Source organism: Anabas testudineus, chromosome 9 (assembly GCF_900324465.2).
Source record: "Anabas testudineus chromosome 9, fAnaTes1.2, whole genome shotgun sequence".
NCBI lineage: Eukaryota > Metazoa > Chordata > Actinopteri > Anabantiformes > Anabantidae > Anabas > Anabas testudineus.
This window is the reverse complement of record NC_046618.1, coordinates 22,169,813-22,194,243: the sequence shown is the minus strand read 5'-3', so window position 1 is coordinate 22,194,243 and position 24,431 is coordinate 22,169,813. Positions and strand designations below refer to the sequence as shown.

Sequence of the window (24,431 nt, the reverse complement as noted above, 5' to 3'; positions counted from 1 at the left end):
TCATCATACAGCTGCACACAACTCAGCAGGATTGCTTTGCATCTGAAGGGACTTTGAAAACATAATTAGCACTAACATCAAATCCTTTAAATATAAGAGATAAATAGCTGTCGACTGTAAGACGTGATTTCCTCTAAATATCTCAGGTACTCCTAACCAAAATCTAATGCTAAGAAAGCATGATCGTCTAAGGCTTTAATAACAGACAGTACACAACAAAACGGGTATGCCGCCTTCTACAGTAAATACTGTATCATATATTCAACATTAAATGGTTGTGTTCATTTGATATGATTTTGTATTAATTTAAGTCAAAGAATATTGAATCAAATTCATTTGAAAAAGCAGAAATGTTTCAGAAATTATACTGTGATGAAATGTCCATATGTAAGGACAAGCTGCAACAAAAGCCACTACTTCCTTCATTTCAAAGATTTATTTCATTTAATATCTGATGACACATTTGATCATGAGCAGAGATGATACCAGACTTGCACAATGTTCAGAGTGTGTTATGTTGAATTTAAGCCAGTGAACATTTTTGGCTTGTTGATTAATTTTTTCTTAGTAAAAACTCTTATGTAATTTTTGTAATATATTTGGGATCATTGTCAAGTTATTGTCAAGAAAACACCTCTCATGCCAAGTTTCTGCAGACTAGGAGTCATCTTTCCTTTTCCATCTTTCCCAAAATGCTGAATTCAAATCTCTGCTACACCTTTGGCTCTAGTGCAGCCCCATATCAGCACAGTCCAACCACCAATTCTACGCGGTCCTGGCCAGGATGCATGAAGGACCGTCAGATCCAGACTCATTCATTTTGCTTTCGCTCACTGATGAACATTCATCAGGTTTCTGTTCATGTTCACATTTTACGAGAATCTCGACTGAGCCTTTAGCAATATTACTGTTCTCATTCCTCCTAACCACTGCTGCAGCTGTGTTTTGTTGTTTAATGTTCAGAAGCCTGCTGATGATCTCCCTGTCCATAGTTATCAAGTTTCAGAATCTGTTTTTTGTTAGTTTAAGCAATTCTTTAGGACCACCTGTTAGATGCAACCCAGGCCAAAACTGACAAATCTGCAGTGTTCACAGGTTATTGAGTAACCTTTTCCTAGAGCTGCTGTTCAGTGGTACAAACACGTGGTACAACACAGGAGACTCAGCTCAGTCTTTTACTCTGGAGAGAGAATATCATTGAAGTTTAAAGGGGAAATGAAAGACATTGAATGACCTTCTCAACAAACACCTACTACCACCCACGTACAGTGACCTTTTTATCATCACTTCTGAGGTGGTTTCATAGTCATAAAGTAGTGGAACAACAACCCAGAGGTGAACATCCAAGTGCCAACCCCTTATTAGTGCCACAGAGTTTATTCTCATTCTCTGAGCCAGTTGGTCAGATCTCATGCAGCTTTTCATATGAGAGGTGAAAGGTCTTCAGGAACGTTAGGATCTTCACAGACATTGTACAACCTTCTCTATGTAATCAGCCTTAACTGCAAATGTCACATGCAAACCCTTTGCTTGTATAGAGTTAGTCCTTTAGGGTTCATATTTTCATCGTAGTCTATTTGTTTTTAATTTTACATAAGATCAATTACACTTCAACTTAGACCTAAGTTAAAGTTAAAACCTTTGTATGCTGTAGATGACCATTTGAAGCAAGTGCGACAAATTTAATAAAGGGGCAATAAATGAAAGGGAATAAAAATAAGTGCTACAAATAGCATCAGGAGCCTGCACTGCTACCAAATAATCTAAATAATTCACACAGCTGATATTTAGTCTTTTAAAATATCAGCACCATCTGGTGGCTAAGGTGCATCTTTGTTACTAGTAAACACAAGATCCAGTTTAATATTAACAGGGCATCAACATTAAATGAAAATGAATTTAATAGTTTTTAAATGTATGTACTGAAAGGCCTGTTTAATAAGCCGTTCTTTCTCTCTGGATGCATAAATCATTGATGGCTCTCCATGTCCACCAACATTCAGATTTTGCCAAAAAAATAATAAGCTTGAGCTTCCTGCTTTTTCATGGTTTCCAGTAGAGTCGCTGTGCGGTGTTATTGTTGAGAAAGTTTTAATAATGCACACAGGAGCCAAGTACAATTTAATACTTGTTGGAGGTTTTCTCAGCTCATTCTATGAGTCATTCCCGAAAAGAGCAAATATTTTAGCTGAAATGAAAAAGAAATTATTCCTCCATTAAACTACAGAGCTCCTATTTCTACACAGGCCGAGTGTTTCATGATTATAAGATCACAGGTGCAGAGCCAGTTCAGCAGTGAACGAAGGACAGAAGAACAAAAGACACAGGAGCCATTTCGATTTGTGATCACATGAGCACATTGTTATTTAACATCCATAGTAGTTTCATAATGTCATACGTACACGTCATATAGCCTGGACAGAGAGGAGAGCTGTGTCACTGATGCTGAAGGTATTTACAGGCAGGAGATAAGAGCCAGGGAGAGAGTAAGCAGAGAGAAAGAACACGAGAGAGAGAAGAAAGAAGGCACACAGCTTCTCCCTTTCTCTCTCTGATGTCTCTCCTACATGAGCAGCATTTTAAAGCGCAACATTTCACCTCATCGAATGCCGAATCAAATGCAAATCTGTCTTTGCCTCTCATCCCCAGAGCCTCCGCATCTCTCTGGTTTGACAACTACGGCGCGTTTGTTTGTCCCAGTGTGAACTCTGAGCAGGATGTCAATGAACAGCAATCTGCCTTCCAGCTACTACTAACTTGGATTATAGTAAGCAGGTTGTAAGCACTGAACCTCATGTTTCCTCCTGTACTGAACATAAAATGATTTAATAACATTCATGTGTATAGATCTATGGAAGGAGTGAAGCATTTAAATATATTTACAGTTCAATAAGAATGAGATATTGATCATTTTGTCAAAATTAAATGTTAAAATCATACATAAAAACAAAAACTGTACAATAATGCAACAAAAAGAAAAGAAAATTAAATCATATCATTATATCCTATGTAAGTTTTTCAAAAACTACACAAGCATTCATTTATTTAATAAATATACATCGACTTAGTCATTTAATAATGTGTAATTTTTGGATTGGAAATCTGTATACACTCGTAACCATGGTTGTAGTTCTTTGCCAACACACTTTAAACCTAAGGCCACATTTTACACCTGGGCATGACACTGAGCACGTGTGTACTGACACATGAAGGCCCTTAAAGCCACCATCACAAAATGTGAAAACGTGTCGGGGTTTCCCTTTAAACATCAAAAACATCCCCGTCAATGTCTATTTCTTCTCTGTACTTATATTAGAAGTCAACATGAATCCCTGTAGAAATAAATCTGGGGACAATATCAAGTTCCACAAGTTGTAGCTTATATAAAATAAACTGCACAAATATTCGGTCACTAGCCTTAAAGTGTCCAACAGGGACTTATTTCCTCAAGCACTGTAAGGCATAGATACCGTCATTTATCCCTTTATAAATGCAAAACATTTCCCATGTTGGGGGGAAATACCCCCAACACATTCGGCTACACAGCTGTGTTTTTGCTTTCATTGGACATCCTTCCCTGTTTTCTGCGAACATCCATTCAGATGCTTCTCTCAGCTAACTGAACAAGTCAATAAATAAACAGACCCGACTAGGTGCCGAGTCAAATATGCATTTACAGTATGTACCAAGAGATCAAATGCACGTGGACAACTCGTGTTCTTCTCAGTGAAGCAGTGAAGTGATCTCTGATGAGCGAGGTGAATTCAAACGGCAGGAGCAGGAGCACAGCACTGGACTGTAGGGAGAAAGACAACACCTCTGCAAAGTTACATGCACTTAAACAATGTTAACCACTGGTTGTTACCACTTGTGGAACCTGTGGCTTTTTATTTCTCAGTCCATCCACTGCGTTATCTCTAAAGAAACAGGTGCTAGTGATAAACTAGGACAGCTGGGGAATGGAAACTGATTTAATTTCGTCCTTTCTTTACTTCTTGCTCTTCAACCGAACAAACTCCATTGTGGGTTTATGCTCATATGTTATACTAATATGCTGGATCTCACATCTGCAACTGGAGCAGGGGTAGATCTACAAATGAACCAACTTACATCTAACCGAAAATGCAGGGATTGACTGGATTTGATGATTAGCTGGCACTAGGTAAGCAACAGGAAACCAACCTGTCTTGTAACTGGGAAATACAACTGAGCACTATGTTCGCAGTGGGGCACAGCTAGGTGATGTATAGACATTATAGCAAAGTGCAGCTAGGCTTGGCATACAGCAGATCATTTAGTGAGGGTTACTATGTGTGAGCAGCCTGTCCTTGTTTTGTTCAAAGTAGAGATGGATGTGTACAGACTGGACAGTCACACAAGCTAGTAGCGTAGCTTCACCCAGGCTCTGGTTTGGACTGCTTTTGGTTTTTGGGTGTATGCATGCATACGTGTACCTTTGACATAGACGGGAGTGTGTGCTCGAGCCTGCATGCTTCACTCACATGTGCCTGTACATCGGCTACAAAAGCTTCATGTTTCCTACAATGTTTGTTTTCAGGAAAACTCAACTCAATGTTCAGTTATCCCACTTGAACAGCAGCCATGAACAGGTTAATGTTTGCAGTAGGTACGTGGCAGAGATAACCTCTGTCTCCGAAGTGGTTTGTCGTCTGCTTCTTATATTACTTCCATTTGGTGGCAGCTTTACTTCAGTACTTCCCAGTTCCAGAGGCATCGTCGTCCGCGCTGTTGAGAGTGACGTAGACGATGGGAACCAAGCCCCGGGTGGAGCCCAGAGAGCATAGTAGCCAGTCTGGATCGGCCTTACTCAGGACTCGCATGACGTCGCCCTTGTTGAAGCTCAGCTGACCGGGCTCGGTGGCTATGTGGTGGCACAACGCTCGCACTTGACTGAGGAATGACAGAGGCCATGGAAGAAAAAGTGAGCAGAGCTGAAATAACCACTTAATGTCAATAGACATGTAAACACATCATCCTTGTTCCAGCTCGTCAATTCTGCACATCTGCTGCGTCAATGTGCTTTAGGTGGTTGTGGCTAGACATCAGACATCTTCTTAGGCTTCGGCAAATTGTGGCAGACATTTATTTACCATTTAGCTTCTGTAAGTAACATAAAGACAGTGGCTACCTGCTTCCTGAACTTTAGCTGTGCATTAACATCGATGTGACAATGAGATAATGTGAAACATTTTCTTACCACGCAGACTGTTTGGTTTCAGTCGGTTGCTTCGATGGCAGAGGTGTGTTTTGGGCGTGAGTAGGTGTTGTTGGAGGCTCTGGCTTTCTGACACTCCCTGCTAAAATAGTCTGACCTACAAGGTCAAGAACAGACTTATCCAGACCAAGCCAACCTGAAGGGGGCCTGAAAAAGAGAAACAGAGTAAAGTTATCTTAAAATCCCCTTACTGGAGAAGTGCTCTATAAAAAGGCTCCATCATATAGCAGCAGTATCTGTTCACGTCTTTAGCCTCAGCTGTTTAACTCACCGGGACCTTTGAGCTTTAGCCCTCTGTTCAGCCCCCTCCGCTCTGGAAGACGAGCCACCGTTGGATCCAAAGAGCCTCCCCCAACGTAAACTCTGTCCCTGTGATGGGCTCTCCTCCTGGGCTGCAGCTTGGACTCCAGTCCCTGTAACCTCCAGAGGTTTTGTCTCTTTCTCCTGGTTGAGAACAGATTCTGGTGGGCTGCCCATCCATGAAGGTCTTCCCCTGGATCCAGCGGATTCCCCGCTGGAGCTACTGCTACTTTTCCTGCTTCTGTAGCCCTCCTCTTCTTGACTTGACTCGGCTCCCTCCACCACTCCCTCTCTGGTGGGCGGCAGTTGGCCGTGTCGTCTCTCTGATGACTTCTTCCTCTTCTCTGCCTTGACAAACTTCGACCCCTCTGTGGATTGGTCAATGTAAACTTGGGATGACTGCATGAGCTGGTACCACCAGCCAGCCTGTCTGTCTTGCCGCTGACGTCCCTCATCTGCTGTTTCCTTCTCTTTCTCCTTCCTCCTGTCCTTCTCTTGCCCATCCTCACCCTCTGCGTGGCTCTCTTGCCCTACACCTTTCATTCTCTGCCCACCTATTCCCCTTTCCTTCCAAAGATTGACAAACCCTACTTCCATCGCTGTCTGTCTGCTAACGGGCCCGGCTGTCATGCTCTCAGCTGTTACTCCCTCACTCCTCAACCGTGATTTCACTCCCGCGCCCTCTCTTCTCGACCCGGCTCCTTCCATCCTCGGCCATGTTCCCTCTCGTCTCAGCCCTGCCCTCTCTTTCTTCACCTCGACACTCGAGTCCCTGACCATTTCGCTCACATTGGAGCTCCATCCTCTCATAAGCTGAAAGGTGGAGCGAGCTGACTGGTCGACAGTCTGACCCGCAGAGCACAGCTGCTCCTTGCGACGCAGATGCTCCTGGCCTTTTTGGAGGAGATGTGGTTCAAACAGCAGATCCAGGTCGAAGGGGAGGAGCGACAGAGGTTGCAGCAGGAGGAGGAGCTCCTCAAAGAGAGGCTGGCAAGCCCCCTGTGACAGGGGAAGGAAACCCCACTGGTTGTAGTGTGCTGCTATAATATCTGCAGGAAGCAAAACAAGACAGAAAGAAAATCAAGACTCAAAGGAAGCAGGACCAATCAGCAAAGAGGTGTTTGAAGATTGATAAAATCTTACCTTCATGTGTGTAGAGGTGATTGAACCAGAATTCCAGAGACTTCAGGCTGAAAAAGGTGAATACAATACTTCAACCTCAGTGTGGACTCAACATTCTAACTTTCCCTTAATTATTATTAATTATAATTTATAAACATTCTTGTATAAATCACAAGACTCACTTGAGCAGGCCGAAGATGAAGGCGTTCAGTCTCATGCTGTGACTGGTGAGCTCCGAGTACTGGCTCACCTTGGTGAACAGACTGTGGAGGACACGTGTGGACGGGCCTGATGGAGAAAGAAACTTCACTATGTTACACATAAATGACTAATTATCCTCCAGATTAATTCCTAATCTGGTTTTATTCATGGTTCATTACCTGAACAGTTTTATAATGGCAACCTTTTTCTTTTATTTGATGGTTTTAGGGACCAAGTGACTCTCCCCACCAAGGCCTTCATTAAGAGCCTTCACTGTGCCCTATTGTCCTCACCTAGCTGCGTGGAGGCCTCCACAATGCTCCAGGGCTGACAGCGGCGCTGACCGATGATCAGGTCCAGCACGTAGGCCTTCAGACCGTCCTGCAGCACCTCGCGCAGGGCTGGACAGAGGTACTTCAGGATGAGGTGACCCACGTTGGGACTCACCCAGCTGTTGCCCAGCTTAGCCTTGTAGGGTTGCAGAGAAACATTAATGAATATGGGAAATGAAAGTGAAAAGATACAGATAATTTTTCTATAACCTTCTTTGTCCGTATAGAAAATGGCACCTGTGTTTGCTTAAGGACAATAAAGGAACAGAAAGTATATTTATTATCTGTCTTTCAGTCAGTAAACACCTGGACTTTCATGTGACTTTGTTCTCTTTAATAGACCAGTCAGAGTTTTGACCCTATAATCAGCTCTGTGTAAATAAACACATTATGTGAAAGGAATTTGGTTAAATCACTGAAACTAAAGTGAAAATGAACTTTTTATTCACCGGGATTAGGAAATGTAGCTGATGTGATGGCGCCACCTGTCTGTGAAAATATCATAATGCACCTGCTGAATGTTTTTATGACCTGATGACTTTTATCACACTGCAGTGGTGATAAGATGTTTGTGCAAAGGTTAGTAATGGATATAAGTTTTGTTATGTGAGCTTCATTACCATGTAGAAGCAGATTTTATTTTAGAATAGTCACTGACTGGTGGATACTTACAGTATTTGTAGGTGAGATTCACTATCACCTACCTTTACATCTGGGTCTCGACTGGTACCGAAGTGAGCCACAATCAGATCCACTGCTGTATTTACGGCTTTCACCAAACCTGAAAGGTTCGTGAGGGGACAGGAAAGTCAGATTTATCAAGACAGCAACTAGTTGTGCAATAAACAATAGTGACTGCCTCCAAGGATTTGTCTTCCATCAGTCAGCTTAGAAAAGACATGTACTGATGTTGAAATCTCACAATCCAATTACTACGCAGCAAAAACACCATGTCATAAAATTCTAACATACAAGACAGCCAAAAGGCAAAATACATCTGTCCCTCAGAGTCAAGGACACTTCACATGTTGATCCATACAGGGAGGTAGGCCTGAAGGATGATGTCTATACTCATGAACAAAAGACTCTTTCTCAAGAGGCCTAGAATCACTGTCAAGCAGCATTTTCTCAGCGAGAGGTACTTGATTTAAGCACCTTTTAACAACACCACTTCACTCACTGTTCTTCTTCACAACAGCACTATGTAAGCAGCATTTGATGCTAGTTCAGTAGTGCTATAAAATTATTTGTGGAGCTTGTCACATCCTTGTCATTATGTTGGAGGTAAATTAGAAATAAATGAAGGAGTCAAAACCATGATCACAAGAACTTAAATTGGGATTAGTTTTCTGCACCTAAATCCATGTACCGTTGTTTATTACCAAAAAGGAACCTGGGAAACAATATGCATGAACACCTGCAGAATGAATGCAGTGAGCATCAAGAAAGTCAGCTCACAATGTTTTTTCCCAACGTCTAATGCACATATACAAGCACATGGCTTCACCTCTCTTCTGTGTTAGGTCCACAGAGATATGGGGCTGCGAGGGAGAGCACGAGGACGATGTGGTTGAAGCATCGGGGGAGAGGCAGAACTCCTCCGGCGGCTTCTCGGTCAGGGAGAAATAGTCCGGCAGGAAGTCGCTGTAGCTCTGCTGCAGCTTAGCTGGCTGGCCCGCTGCTGAGACACACACACACACAATATAATTAAAAAAATATGCAAGAATATGCCACCACCTTTAAGCCTGAAAAGGCATCAGGGATCTTTCAGAATGCAACTGAGGGACATCTTTAAAAAAACCCTGCTGCTAAATGTTACCATTGACTTTACCTACTTTCCTAATATCACAACATTGACAACACAATAATTAGCACCATTAAGCCGTCCGAGCATGTGGCCAGAGGGCGCTGAAGGGAAATCAAACACGTTGCGTCTGGCAGGTCGTGGTCCCGCACCCCTTCGAGGTTCTAGGTTACAAGATAAGGTGCCTGATCCTGCGCCCGAGTGGCCACCAGAGACCCTCTCCACCCCCAGCGGGTTTCGTCGTCGGTACTCCCTCCATTTGAGAGCCTGAGGAGAAAGGTGATGTGCTGTTTGGGCGGGTGAGGTGTTAGGATTATGATCAAGGGAATGACGGTGAGGTTAGGGTTTAATGAGTAGGTGGATGGAAGGAAGATTTGGAGAAAGAACAAGAAGAGGGAGAAGAAGGGCAAATCCATGCATGAGGGGAAAGGAGAAAGAGGAGAAAGGGAAAAAGAAAATACCAGTAAGAATGTGAAAGAGATTATTTTAAAGATTACATCAACACCGAATCACACAATATATATATATAACATAAGTGAAACCCCCTGGCAGCCATGGGTTGTCTCAGGAAACAGCAGTAACAGTGTGTTGTTTGCTAGTTGACTGTGTCATAATAAAGAGAATGATAAGAGAGAATGTAAAGTAATCAGTAAAGATGGACATAGTCATAGAGTTTAAAGAAAAAGTAAAGTAGGAAAAAAGATGTTCGAAACACATCAAGTACACAACATGCTTACAACAACACAACAGCAGTATTTTGTTGGGACAACAACATATGATCCCTCAGTAACCAGAATTTTCTGGAACCTACCATTTTGTGTCCTGGCTCCATGTCCTTTGCTTCCTTCGACATGTTTTCCAGAGTCCAGACATCCCAGTGGGGACAGAGTGTCACTGTGGAGCGCCGGTAAACTGGGAAGAGCCCCGTGATGGAAACAGTGTCCCTGCACTGCTGGTAGCACTGGTGGCACTATTCCTCTCTTCACCCCCAAGGATGGAGGAGGGGGGGTAGGGGGTAATGGCGCCGAACCCTCGCTCTGCTTTCCTGTAGGTGGGGTGTGGACTGTGCCTCCAAGGCCCGATGAAAGCGGGCAGGAGCGGCTGTGTGGTGGCTGAGGGCTGGGGGTGCAGGTGGAGCACGTTCCAGAGCTGGGCGCTCCGTGCAGCCGAACAGGGGAGTAGCTCCCGAGAGGCGACGGACGAACTGTTCCAGGAGGTGGTGCTGCTGTACCCACAGCCCCCTGGTACCTGTGCACATTCTCAGCTGCATCATCACTATCCTCCCCCACCGGACCCCCAGAGCCAGAGCCAGACCAGACCAGAACCAGAACCAGAACCAGAGCCAGAGCAGGCCTGCATCCCAGAGACGTAGCCTGTGAGCAGGGGAAGAAGGGGCTTGGGCTGCGGGGGTTTGGAGGCGAACTGGTGGTGGAAGGTGAAGGGCTGGATGGGGAGGGTGGTGGGCCGCTGGTCCTTACTGTAGCGTACCACTGCTGGGCGGCTGTCTGAGGAACTGGAGAGACCACCTGTGAGAACACAAAGAGGGCAGCAGGAACGGAGAAAAGATCACACAGAGAGAAAAGCAACAAGGTCAGTCTGTGTGAAATCTTAAAAAAAACAAAACAAATACAGTGGTGACAGAATAAAACACTTCTCACTTATAAATCCCTTAATAATCAGGCTCCATCTTATCTTAAAGAACTCATAGTTCCATATCTTCCAAGCAGAACTCTCTGTTCTCAGACTGCAGGTTTACTTGTGGTTCCTAGAGTTTCCAAATGTAGAATGGGAGGCAGAGCCTTTAGCTATCAAGCCCCTCTCCTGTGGAACCAGCTCCCAGTTCAGGTTCGGGAGGCAGACACCCACATCTACATTTAAGACTAGACTTAAAACTTTCCTTTTTTATAAAGCTTATAGTTAGAGATGGATCAGGTGACTCTGAACCATCTCTTAGTTATGCTGCTATAGGTTAGTCTGCTGGGGGGCCTCTACTGATACACTGAGCTCCTCTCCTCTCTCCTCTATCCATTTAAATGCCACCATTACATGTCATTAACTTTGTCTTTTCTCGCTCTACTGTAATTGTGCTTCCTTCTCTCTGTCTTCCTCCCTCTGTATCAACCTGCCCAGTGCTTTTGCTGCTATGTTTAATGGGTGTGTTCAAACACCCCCTCAAACACATAAAGGATCAGGACTTTATGACTAGAACTACTATGTTATGTGTGACCTTGGTGAAGATCAGATCACATTTCATGACCAATTTATGCACGGTAGAGTAAATATCCGAAATGCATATCATAATTTCCCCAAATCCAATTAAACACCTTCAGAATTGTTGCTTTGCCCAAACCAACAGCATAAGAATCAACTTAGACTAATATAAAACTAAAGCGTATTAGACGCTACAACAGTGAATAACAAGTTAAATTATTCCAATTACTTTTCTGTAGATAAATAAATAAATAACTCACTGCCTGTTTAAACACTAGAGTGCTGTACGATCATCGGTAGGTCAGAACTGAAAACTAAAACGCAGACCAAGAGAAAACTGCCCAGTCATGAGTCACAAAGCTCAACACCTCTTATCGACGACAACCACGCCACTGTTAAGAGAGGCAGCTCTGACAGGCCCATGTGCACACAAACATACATTCACATGGACAAACACACTTACATATACAGAGGAACACACACACACACACACACACAGACTGGACCTGGAGGCACTGCGTCAGTAGATACACCAGCGAGGAGAAACCCTGTTTCTGCACTTCTTCTCTGCTCAGTATCAGTGTGTTTTTCTGCTGTGTGTGTGTTTGTGTGCATGCGTTCAGATCCAGTACAGTGCATGACAAACAGGAGTGTGTGTGTGACGTCGGCGGTGTTGCGCAAGCTATTTGTCACCCTGGCCCGTCCCACTGGTGCTGCCTGAGCTGGGTGCTGCGCCCTCTCTCGACCACCGGGGGCGACATTGAGCTGCGGTGGCAACATGAAGGATGGAGGAGGGAGGAATACGCTACACACCCAGCAGGCCTGAGCTCCCACCGGGGATGGAAGAGTGAAACACTCCCTCTCTGTCTCTCCTCAGTCTGCTCCGTCATCCCTCTAATTGCCTTTTTTTTCCTCCATCTTTTCCTCCACACCTCCTCACCCACCTCTCTTCTCACCCATTCCCATCTGCTTCGTCCCTGCCTGCCTGATGAATGCATTAGACAGCTCAGTCTTTCTCCTCTGCAGCTCCGAGCTTCATGGCAGCAACATTAGCGAGCGAGCTCTGTTTAAAGAGGCCTGCACGCTGCGGTGTAACAACACAGCTGACTGATGAATAATGTATATACTCTGAGATGCTGCACAGCGCCTCATTCTAATCATAAATCATAACAGTCTTTCTGGTTACTGTATTTGCTGTGTGAGACACGTCTTGTTCTTATGGATGCTCTATTTATCTTTAAAAAGATGTTGAAGAGCATTATATTGTGTTTCTACAAGCAACAGTCCAAAACCTAAAGACATTCAGTTTACAATCACTAAGTACCACTAAGAAAATCAGCAAATATTAATATTTGAGAAGCTGGAACCAGCAATTTGTTGGCATTTTTACTTAGTGACCGTTTGTCTCTTCCTTTTTTGGGGAAAATGTGATAGTTAGTATAAAGGCCATATGGAGTAGGTTCATTAAGTTGCAAGAGTTTTATGCTAATGCTACATAAACACCATCATAAATGTGATGATGCCTCTTTGTGCTCTGGTACATTATAAGGTGCATTTGTCACAGACTGGATCAGAGATAAAACTATTAACAACACAAAGAATTAGCAGATAAATCGATCTAATGATACTAAATGTAACTGTGATTCATCTGATTAGTTATTATTAAGTCAAACAAGTCATTATTTGCTTTCTAAATTGCTGATTTATGAGCTGAATCTGACCGTTAATAGAAAGGACTGAACTTTCTGTCCATCTATTCTGCAGCAGTGCTTCGAGGAGGCTTGGTAGGCGACAACGTTACTTTCTTCCAAATAGGTTTTGGATGAAAGCAACCTAGGAATGCATTCCTACATTCCTGCACAGTGACCTGGTACAGGCTCGTTTAGTGACCTGCTGGCAGGATGATTATCTTCGTTTTGTGTGAGTAGTTAGTTAGAGGTGACAAGGGAAGTTTATTAATTAAATATCATTGTCAAATGTTCATAAAATCATTCTGGGAATATCAGTTTGTATGAAACAGTAATAGTAAGGACAGCTGGGACATTTCTTTCCTGTTGTGCTCACTCTACATGTCTGGAACAGGAATTCCAAGCACTCAGTGTTTGTGTGTGTTTATCTAACCAGACACACACAGCAGGCAGCTGACACCGACTTTATAAGGCGATCGCGCTGTCTGCACTTGCATTCAAGAGAGAGAGAAACAGTTGCACTGTTTCATTAAATCATACGAGGGACAGTTACTTCATCCACGTCTGGAGCCATGATGAAATAATGTTCTATCACTGACATTTTGTCTTTCTCTGCATTTCCCAGAGGTCACTTGTTGAAAGCCCTGTGAGCAGCACAAAGATCCATAACGTGTGTCCATGATAACCACCAGCTTGCAAAAGGAGGGAAGGAAGCATAACATGTGAAGCAGAATCTATCATACTTCATTTTCAATCTTGTTACGTTTTTCGTTTGTCCTCCTCCGCAGTGAGTTCAAAAAAAGAGGCTGCGCTACAGGATGTGGCAGGAATGTAATAATATTTTGCAGTGTTATGACTGAGGGCTGTTCCTGCTGCTTCTAACTGAATCTGAAGTGAGGTGACTTTAGTGAGGTGATTTTTTTTCCTGTCAGAATGAAGAATCTTCTCCAACTTCCTCTGACCTTGCCTAGTTTTCGGGGACATGTTGGGCCTATGGGCCACACACAGCTCGGTGTGTTGATGTAGAGCTCAGCAGAGGTTCCCCTGCACCGTTATCTCCTCTCTCACATGATTGTTATTCAGAACATGTGTGGCCCACTTCAACCCTTCATTCCCTCTGATGCTGTGGATACACGTTCTGAGTGTGTTCAAGTACATTTAAACAAAAAAGAGCAAACTAAACCATACACACAGCTACAAACCAGATTATAATGCATTTTAAATAAGGACTAGGCTCCAGTTAAAAATGTACATTACTACTTAGTAATTAGTAAGTAATTAAGCTGGAAAGGTGTCTGGTGGGAGCTAACAGCTCCAGTGACGTACCTTCAGCCTTGGAGCGGTTCTCCCTCGCCCCCTCCAGGTGTCGTTCTATGCTGCCTTGGCTGTAACATCTGGTGAAAGGTACCGGTGACAGGCTTTGACTGTCAACCTCCACCCGCTGCTCCAGGATCGGAGAGAAATCCACTGAAGAGTGGGAATGGGTGGAGTAGGTGGAGGAGAAGGGATCTGCAGCTGCTTTCGTTGACGGTGACCCCCCTGTGCCTCCATTTCTTCTCTTACTTCTTGCAATCTCTGCAAAGGAGGTGACTCGAGGAGGCGGCGGCGGGGCTGGGGCGGCGCCCTCACTGAGCCGGACAGGGCAGCTCAACATGCGTTCCAGCGAGCCAAGCCGAGGAGATGGAGATTTGTCCAAGTTGCGGTCATAGCTGCGAGAACGGGGACGACTTCCTGAAGAGGCTCCACCTCCAATAACTCCCTGGCCGACCACAGGAGGGGAGATGTTGACGTACACCTGGCCCTCAATCACAGCAGGTGCACCTTCAACCCCGCCAGCTGCCTGCTGCTGATTCTTCTTCTTCTCCTCCTCTTCATCCTCTTCATTGTCATCGTCGGCTCGCTAAATGAAAAACCACAAAGAAAAAAGAGCTGTGAAATTTTCTTCCAGTAGTAGCAGATAAAACACACTATCATGCTCAAGGGGTCAAATTACCCGAGCGTTGTTTAAAAGATTGTGTAAAATAATGATTCCAAAGCAAACCAAAGTCCTGAACTGCCTCCATGCCACATTTTCTTTGGCACAGTGGCACTGTTACAGACTGATATTAATACCCTTCAGCACTACATAACTGCTAAAATAATCCTCAGACATGATGATATCAGATAAACCCAGACAGTGGCTATGATCTAAAAAAGGCAGTGCCAGACCACGACCAGGGTTGTGGCTATTATAAGAATTGGGTTATAGTCACTGTCACAGGGCCATTTTAATTCATTCCATACCATTTAGTTGCTATTTATCCTTTGTTGACTCCTTGTTGAATCTATTGTCATTTGAACAAATCACTGGTATCTTTACTTGTTTATGCTGTCCAACTATTCAGCTGGATACTGTAGTGGTAAAATCACCTCACTCATGTGCCCCTTGTTTCTGTTATATAACAAACTGAAAGCTCTGGTTCTACCTAATAATAAATGCAGCAATCAATCGGCAAATCCTTTTCTTCCAAGGACTCCTGTGCTTCAGGTTTTCATGTCCTCTATTACAGACAATTAGCTGGCACTATTTTAGTTTCACCTCCGTACGTCCTTAACCGGCAACTAACTATGAATGAATGCAGCTCATTACATTTAACACAGATTTGAGTGGGTTCTGTGATGCTCAGTTTGGAAGGATGTTGGTAATATTTTAATTTCAACCTCTTGGGTGTAATTATTAATAAGACATCTTTGGTCACATGACTTTGTATGAACCTGCTCATACAGTGTGTATGGTTAGGGTTAGGCTTTAATACTCACCTTAGATGACTCTCCATCGTCATCTTCTTCTTCAACACCCTCCTCATCGGCTCGCTGTCTGAATAGGAAGTACTCGCTTGGCTGGGTCGGGGTGGGACTGCCCTTGCTGTGCTCGTCAGAGCAGCTATTGACGGAGGATCCTGCGGGACTTGGAGACGACTGGGACGAAAGGTCACAGGTGACCAACTTGTAGTAGTTCTGGGTGGCGACGACCAGGCGGGCCTGGCTCTGCAGACAGGAAACGAGGTCGCCAGAAGACCCAGAATGCAGAGGGTGGTAGGCGTTGCAGTTGGCGTCGAGGTCAAGAGCCCCTTGGTGCTCCATGGAGCAGGAACAGGTGGAGGAGGTGGACAGGTGTGGTTCACGGATAAGAGGGAAGGTGTTGCCAAGGCAGGAAGATTGTTGATGTGACAGGGGAGGTTCCGTTGGGGAGGTGTGAAGGTCCAAATAGAAAGCCCCTCCAGTTCCAGAGTCTCTCCGGTTTCCTGGAGGATCAGAAACAGAGGAGGTGCAGGAATGGTCCGTGGAGCTGTTGAGGTTGGTGTTCCCAGAAACTGTCGGCTTCTCAGGAATGCCGTTGTTCATCTTGTTGTAAATGGCGCTGAAGTTGACAAGCACCCCATCTGAACTGTTACAGGAGGAGTCGCTGCCGTAGCCTTGGTGGATCTCTGAGAAAGGCTCAGAGAAGGCTTCAGTGAAGTGCTGGGAGTAGTTCTGTGACAGGGCACAGCAGGAGCAGTGTTGGGTAGAGGAGGTGGACGAGTAAGAACCAGTCTTGCTGCTTCGCCCACACCGCATAGGATGATCTTGATCTTCTTCGTTGTCATCGCCCCAGTCTTGCTCTCCACAATCCATGGACATGTTAGAACAACTGCTTCCGTGGCGGTGCTGTCTGTCCAGTCCTAAGATTTCCAGGTCCCCCAGATGGTGGGAGAGATCTGAGACTATGTCCCTTAGGGACTCCCTACTGCTTCCTCCCACTGAGCTGTGCAAAAGAAAGGGCTCAGAGGCAAAGCCCAGGTCATGTAAGTGGAAAGGAGCCAATCCATCATCAAGGGCAGAGTTAGTGTCACTGTGGAGGTGAAAAGAGGAGTCTTCAAGATATCCACTGAGGTTGTCACCATCCTCCTCCTCCTCCTCCTCCTCATCATCCTCAGTATTCAGCAGGAATGGATTATGACGCAATGGATTCCTGTTTCTTGGTTTGGCTCTGGGTAACGTGTGAGCTGTAATCACCTGGTCCTCAGAATTGCTTGAGGTAAATGAAGAATCATCACTCGCTGTGCTGCCTCCTCTACCACCACCCTTCCTCTCTCCTCCTCCATTGTGGGAGGACCAGGAGCCGCTCGAGGTCTGGATCAGGCTGCTGTAGAGCAGAGCCTCTTTCTGGAGGACATCTCTCTCAGGAAGCGAAGTGGTGCGACTTAAGCCCAGATTCTCTGGCGGGCTGAACGGGTTGCTCCTCTTCAGGGAGCCCCCACAGCTACCCTGGCGCCCCGCTGACACCTGACAGTGCACCAGAGGAATGTGATGCACAATCAGAGTCTCTCCAGACAGTTTAGGAGGGCTGTCCATGATTTAAGAGGACGAAGGGTGGGACTGGAGCTACAGCAGCAGAGACCCTGTGTCGGTGAAGGGGAGGGCAGTGGTTTGGTGTGCTGAGGGTTGAATTCACACTCTGTTTGCTGGGCCCAACTCTGCAGGGCTGCCAGGGATTTGGATGGAGAGGTCAGGGAAGTCTACGCCATGGTCAGAGTGGTACATCTGGAAAATATGACGCGACAGAGGAAAAAACATTAATGAAGCAGGCAATACAAGCACCGCAGCGCACACATACACATCCAGGGTTGAGACTCCATAGGCATAAAAACCACACAGCAGGAGCACAGGAAATAGAGACGGATCAATAAAATGATATCAGCTCCTTTAATCAGCGTTAACATGGTCATGTTTCAGCCTGAGTGCAAACAAAGGAGCTCTGGCATGAATTTTCTTCTCATATATTACGTATTTTTCTGATGGCATCTCATTAACTTTTTAATAGTATAATAGTTGTAAAGAAAGTTGAATGTAACTTCTGAGAAAATGGGTCAAAGTTAATGCAACAGAAGCCACAAACCTTTGAACCCTAATGTGATCAAACTGGATTGTGGGTATTTTTTCAGGTTTTACAAAAGACATTAAACAAACATATAGATAGCAGTGTCTTCCCATGGTCATTAAAGTGCCCTTTTAAAAATAGGGTATAACTACAGTATATCAAATATTTGTCGTGAAGCCTTTTCTCCTCACTGAGAAAAGAAACTGACCTGGGTACAGTAAAAGTACAGAATTACCACAAAGTCTCGTCTGTATAGTGAGCAGCAGGGTGAGTCAGCACCATGTGAAGTGGAAACAGTGAGCTGCACACATATACACACATACATCTACACACACCAAGCAGCTGACTCTTAACCATGGCTATGACCTCACCCCCAATTCACAGGCTACACCCTAAATGACACACACACACACACACACACACACACACACACACACACACACACACACACACACACAGACAGATAAATGCCAGATACATCAACCATTTATTCCAATGACAGTGACAACTTCACATGCTTTAAGACTACCCGTGTTGAGCTAACGGTGTATTTTAGATGATTAATTCTCAATAGCTGACTTTAATTTAGGATCCGAGTGTGATCTGATTCACTGATGACTGTACGCTTGGTTGCAGATAATCCTGCACTAGCTGTTTATGCTCAGAGCTTTTTGCTGTCCAGCAAAGATGATATGTGACAACAGTTTTCATTAGCTGAGGCTCATAACCTTGTTTGGAGTTTGTTTAGGGTGATTTTACTATAATCTCAAATGAATGCAGACATTTTTCATCAGTGCATGATTGTCAGTGTAGTTGTTTTTAGATGGCTAAGTACTGCTGTTGCCAAGGTTACTGGAGCCACATAGTCTATTGATCACTCCGCCTGACAAGGTTAATCCAATTTGGCTTAATGTTAACGCTACAATGTGCAACTTTAGAGAATCAAGCTTGATGTAGCATGAGCCTTGTAATCAATCCACCACGACGGTGTTGAATACTGACGACGTGTCATAACCATACATCTGCTGTGTCGCATAGACTCTCACAAGGTGGCGTTTAGTGTCTGGCATGAGTTGCACAGACTTCTCTCATGAGTTAGGAGGGGGTGTCTTGCTCAAAGCATATTTCTACTAAAAAGAAAAAAAGACACCCCTTGTAACATCTTAAATTTCTCTAACAAAGTAAGACACTGTGACAGGATTAGGAATGACAGTGTGCTTAAATCATGCAGGTACTAGGACCTAGACAAGTGCTAACTAAAACCCTCTATTACATGTACTTAGTAAAACATAATCCCAGATAAAGCAGGCTGATTAAAAGCTAATCCCAGATACAATTATATTCTTAAATCTTTTTAGGCAAGTGTGGCCGTGACGAGAGAGAAAGCAAGGTGGAGGATAATGTGATTATTATTATTATAATGTGATGCATTTCAATTGTCATGCCTGGTAAACTGTAAACCGCATAGTGAGCAGCTCTTCATCACTTTTATTGCTAAACAAAGAGATGGGAAAGGCCAGCAGGTCTAAAGCTAAATGTTAGCACGGTGAGACAGGTTTACTCCGTAGCAGAGTAACAACTGAGATGCCACTCCTGACAAACGACCTCTTTAAACTCGGCACTGGTATTTGCTGTCAGGGAAGCTTCAGATTCATCCACTCAAAGTGGAGCTCAGCTGTTTCACCTCATAACCTCGAACAAAGATGTGACGGCTACCCATGATGCCCTGCTGGAAGATAATCATCGACTTTGGCTCATATTGACTCTTATGTTCTCAATCAAAGCCTCAACATTATTAAGATTTGAATCCATACATGTGTGCATCCCGTGGTCACCTGTCTTGCTTAAGATCACTTTGCAAAGACTCATCCCATGTAGAGTTTTCTTCTCCAGTCTAAACTCTGAGACGGTTCACAACCGGACACGACTCCCTGACCAAAGAACTCTTCTACTGCCGCCACAAATATCGCACCTACACTGCCTGCGACAATAACAGTAAACACAGTGTCAGCCATTCAGAATCACTGCTCCCAGCCAGCTGGCAGCTGAATCCCAGTCAGTAACCAGCCAACTTCCCTTTCTCCTGTTGTGTTACAGGAATTTTCTAATCTGATTCAAAAATGGCTGAAATGATTAACCAATTGACTGTAAGTGAAGGGAAATGTACTGAAGACCATTTTGATGAGTGTTTCTTCTTGTAGGGTTTTGGCAGAATAAACTAAACATTCTCTGTTTCTCTACGTTATAGTCAAAGTTTGACAGAAGAAAAAAAAAACAGATAATGAGAATTAGTAACAGCTTTAAACTGAGGCTCAAGCTGATTTAATATAGCACAGTCACAAATCTTATGATGTGTCTTAACTATATTTTTAAATATATTTAATTTATTGTTCTTTTATAATTCACTGATTTATCTTATTTTATTATCATTTGCAGTGTTCAAATGTGATTAACCAATATGAAACACTTTATTTTGAAAGGCGCTGTGCTAGTAAATTTTACTACTATCATTACGTTACATGGAGTTACTGTTGTGTATTTGTATTAATTATGTGATAACCGTCTTTAGAGCGACCACCATATTCCACTACAAGTGCATTAGCAACGTGACGTCATGGAGCAAGTCCTCGATCCTCCTGTTACATAACTCAGAACACAGCCGACTGCAATTAACCAAAGTCAGTAGTTATCAAATCTTCAGACATTTTATCTTTTAAATGTGTGCTGTTCCATAACCTGTAACAACTTTACATTAAGGACAAATACAAATAGATCTCCCACACTGACAGTGTTCTGCAAATCACGGCTGTACTTGCTCATTTCTCATTAAGAATAGAAAATAAACTGACAAGCAAGATAAATATAGAGCCAGAAAAAAAACTAACAAACAAACAAAAACCTCTGTGATAACTTTTAGTGTATCGAAGTCCGGTGGTTCGTGTCTGTGGAAAGTGACATTAATAGGATTAGCTCGGTAGTTCAGACAAAGAGTGCAGCCAATCTAAGCATCAGAGAAGGGCAACTAAATGGGTTTAAGAGATTAGCTGCAGGTCAGGGAGGTTTCGCCCAAAGACAGTGGGCGGACATTAACACGGGCTACTATCAACCTTGTCTCCTTTTGGCTTTATTTCATATTCTTATGGAGAGAATGAGATTTTACTGAGCATCTCACATTTTGACACGGTCATGTAGGAGATGACTGCAATAAATACAAATAATGGCAACTGGCTTTTGAGGTTAATGTACAGTATGTGTGTATTTTACACACAACATCAAACTATTTTCAATTTTATGGTACAGAGCTTTGTAACGACGATAGGCCCATTAGGTATGAGGGGGAAACACGCTGCATTGATTCTCTGTCGGCACAAAGCAACAAACCCACCTGATATTTCAGGGTTGTGCACAAAGTACACCCTCTAAATGTCACTGTTAACACAATTCTGTATCAACACCTTTATTGTATAAGCCTGAAATCTAGTTACTGCTTCAAACCAAGATACCAAGATAGAAGGTACTAAAAGCACCTGCAGATATTTTGATGTATCAAAATAAAAGAAAAAGAAAGAAATTACCTCTGTCTCTGTGTCTCCACAATGACTGAAACTGTAACTCAACAGTTTGTTTCACTGATTTGCAGATCAAAGCCCGATGTTATCCCAAAAAGTTTCCATTGGTGACAAAGGTAAAGTTTAGTTCATTCAGCACTAAGTGTAACTTCTACAAAGGCTCTGTCTGCACCTCAAACATTCACTTTCAACTTCAGTCCCACACTTCATCTAAATTCAGAGCTGCAATAGAAAAAGATACCTCGACTTTTTCCACTAAGATGGTGAAATCGAACAATGTAAGTGAAAAACTATTTTAAAAGTATCCTTAAACTTTAAAGTGTTCCAACCTGGCAGAGGTTCCAGCTTCTCAACTGAATACTTCAAACTAAGTTAGTGCAATAAATTTAAGGTCTTACCAGGTCCTCTCAGTTTCAAAGAACCCAAGTCTGGTACGGGATCTGAGTCGAGAAAGAACAAGAGCTGAATTTCACAAATTACAGATTTTAAAAACCAGTCTGTTATTTCCTCCATTGCTGGAATTTGCTTGTTTCTGTTGATGACAGAGGTGAGGAACAGTCTTTGAAACATAAACTAACTGTTTTAGTTTCAATGACTTTACATTAGTCCTGAAGACGTAACTATAATAACACTGCTGCTCTTTTCCACTTGTTAATTGATCTAATTAGCTGAGAGCTCATCATGCGGTGCCCTCTCGCTGTAAAGATGTGTTCGAGTCAACTACATTTAAGACTGGTAGTAATTATCCTCAGGTCTACTTGGTTTGGAGCCAGGCCTTTTTTTTTTGGACATTAATCTATGGACATTGGATCGAGGCAGGAAGTATTTTCAGTGATTTTATAGACCCAATAATCGATTGGTAGCATGAACATTGACTTAAAATCTTCTGTGTCATATTTACAATCGATCCTTCACATTCAGTTTGTAGCATGCTGGGCGTTCTGTCCTGGGACTGTTGAAGAAGCACTGGCATTGTGCTCTCTGCTCTGACAGTCACAGCCAAAGGAAGCATCCGTCTTCATATAGGACACAGCTCAGCTAATGGAGCTTTTGTATACAAAGCCTCCACAAACACTGGCACAAAACAAGTAAAGGTTTGATTTGCATATATTAAAATATCAATATATTTTGCTAAAATTCAATGTCACCAAGTCCTTTTCATTTATTGTGTTATATATTCTATAGCTACAGCACACTGTAGTCACCATAACACATACAGGAATAGTTCTTAAAGAAAACAACTACCGCTGGTCTCTTTAAGCCGACTATACCACAGCTGATGTCTGCGTTATTAACGGATTTACAGCAGATCAGATCAGATAAGGGGTTAACAAGAACAAAGAGGCTGAGCCGGGCCAATCAAATTTCATTTCCCACACAACATCAGAAACCCTAGCTACAACGCCAGCCAATCGGAAGGAGCCACGAAAGAAAACAACCATAAAAAGGAAACGGGGAGGAAAAGTGATGAATGCATCCAAAACAAAGTGAGGTAACCACGGCAACCAGAGGAGAGTCAACAGACACATATCCACAAATACCTATAGACTTCGTTTGTGTTCATCTATGCAGTAGAGCTGTTTCTCTCTTTATTCTTAATACCTGTCTGCAGAACATGGGAACACTTTTCTTCAGACTGTCGTCCTATTCGTGGTATAAATATTGTAATCACTTCTTTTCTGGATAAAGAACATGTCAACTTTTCCTACTTTGGCACCTGCCAGCTCCTCTCACTCGTAATTGATCTTTCTGCAGGTTTCACATTTTTCTGTTTGCCACACAGTGAGTAACATCAGTCATCCTCATCATCATCACTCACATCATTTTCTCTGGGTAAAAAAAAAACATACTGGTCAATCATTTAATCAATGAAACACAAGCACATAGTGTATAGTCAAAATACCCTAAATTAATCAGAACTGGGTCAGAGAAAGAAGAAAATGAATGCTCATATAATTTAGGAATCATTGAGTATTAATGTAAAAGCCAATTTTACACACACACACACACACACACTTAGCTGGTTCTCTGGAAAACCCACATTACAGTAAGTCATGGTTTCAGAGAGCAGGGAGGGACGCTGAGCTATTTATGAAAGACTGAGGAAAAGGAACAACAAAGGATGTCCTCTCTCTTATATCATCTGGGCCGTACTTCCAGGAATAAGTCTGAGCCTGGGAGGGGGGCCATCCGAGGGAAGGCGCACCATCCCCATGCAGAAACGACAAAACGGCGGGAGATGGCAATTACAATGACGGATGTATTCCACACTCACCGTGCCGCTGAGTACAATCTAGCAACCAAAAGTAGAAGTGTGTAGAAGCCAAGAAGGCTGATGAATTCCAAAACACAAAGGAGAGGCTAAATGTATGTTTCTCCATAGAGGAAATAATCAGGATCTTTGTGGATGGTTGATGGTTGTTTGTCTTCGAGAAGTGAGATTCTACCAACCTTTAAAAGTGATTCAACTGATTGAGTCATTGCCACTGAGGGGAACAGGAGAACTGTGGCAGTAAACTACCTGAAACAGTGGATATGATGACAGCAACGCTGATGTCAACATGTAAAATGAGCAACAACAACCTGTGCATCCTCATTTATTTTAACATTCAACCTGCTGATTCCCACTGTGGCTCATTTTTTCATTTGCCCTCTGTTCAGATACTCCCTCGTTTCTCCCTCGTGTCCCAGCAGCACTGACTGTGGCTGTCTGCTTGGTGAGTTACAGGCTCAGCGCTCTGCCTTGTGTGTGTGTGTGTGTGTGTGTGTGTGTGTGTGTGTGTGTGTGTGTAGCTTGTCGAATGAAAGAGCTTTTGTTTGTTGTGCACATTCACATTTCACAGCAGCGTCACATAAAAGCCAGAACAGAAGAGTGGAAGAGCTAAAAAGAAGGAATGTTGGATGTATTAGTTGCATCACTGCATCACTGCCTGCAGCTCAGCTAGTCACAGACTGTTTAACAGCTACTCTTTATCTAAGCAGGAAGACATAATATGTCAAAAATCTACCCAGATAAGAAGGAGAGAAACAAGGGAAATGACCCAATGTCATGGTACACTGAGCCACTG

General features: G+C 43.4%; 1 protein-coding gene across 1 annotated transcript in view; it reads right to left on the bottom strand.

The window, feature by feature from the left end:
- Positions 1-2,333: 2,333 nt before the first annotated feature.
- rusc2 (RUN and SH3 domain containing 2) overlaps positions 2,334-24,431 on the bottom strand; it is a 28,644-nt gene continuing 6,546 nt past the window's right edge. Inside the window, 13 exon segments of the mRNA XM_026343420.2 lie at positions 2,334-4,911; positions 5,219-5,383; positions 5,508-6,585; positions 6,680-6,726; positions 6,841-6,946; positions 7,153-7,327; positions 7,896-7,972; positions 8,699-8,869; positions 9,067-9,282; positions 9,807-10,335; positions 10,337-10,521; positions 14,221-14,794; positions 15,694-17,457. Of these exon segments, the coding sequence (XP_026199205.1) occupies positions 4,710-4,911; positions 5,219-5,383; positions 5,508-6,585; positions 6,680-6,726; positions 6,841-6,946; positions 7,153-7,327; positions 7,896-7,972; positions 8,699-8,869; positions 9,067-9,282; positions 9,807-10,335; positions 10,337-10,521; positions 14,221-14,794; positions 15,694-17,268 (5,100 nt within the window). The 5' untranslated portion in view covers positions 17,269-17,457 and the 3' untranslated portion in view covers positions 2,334-4,709.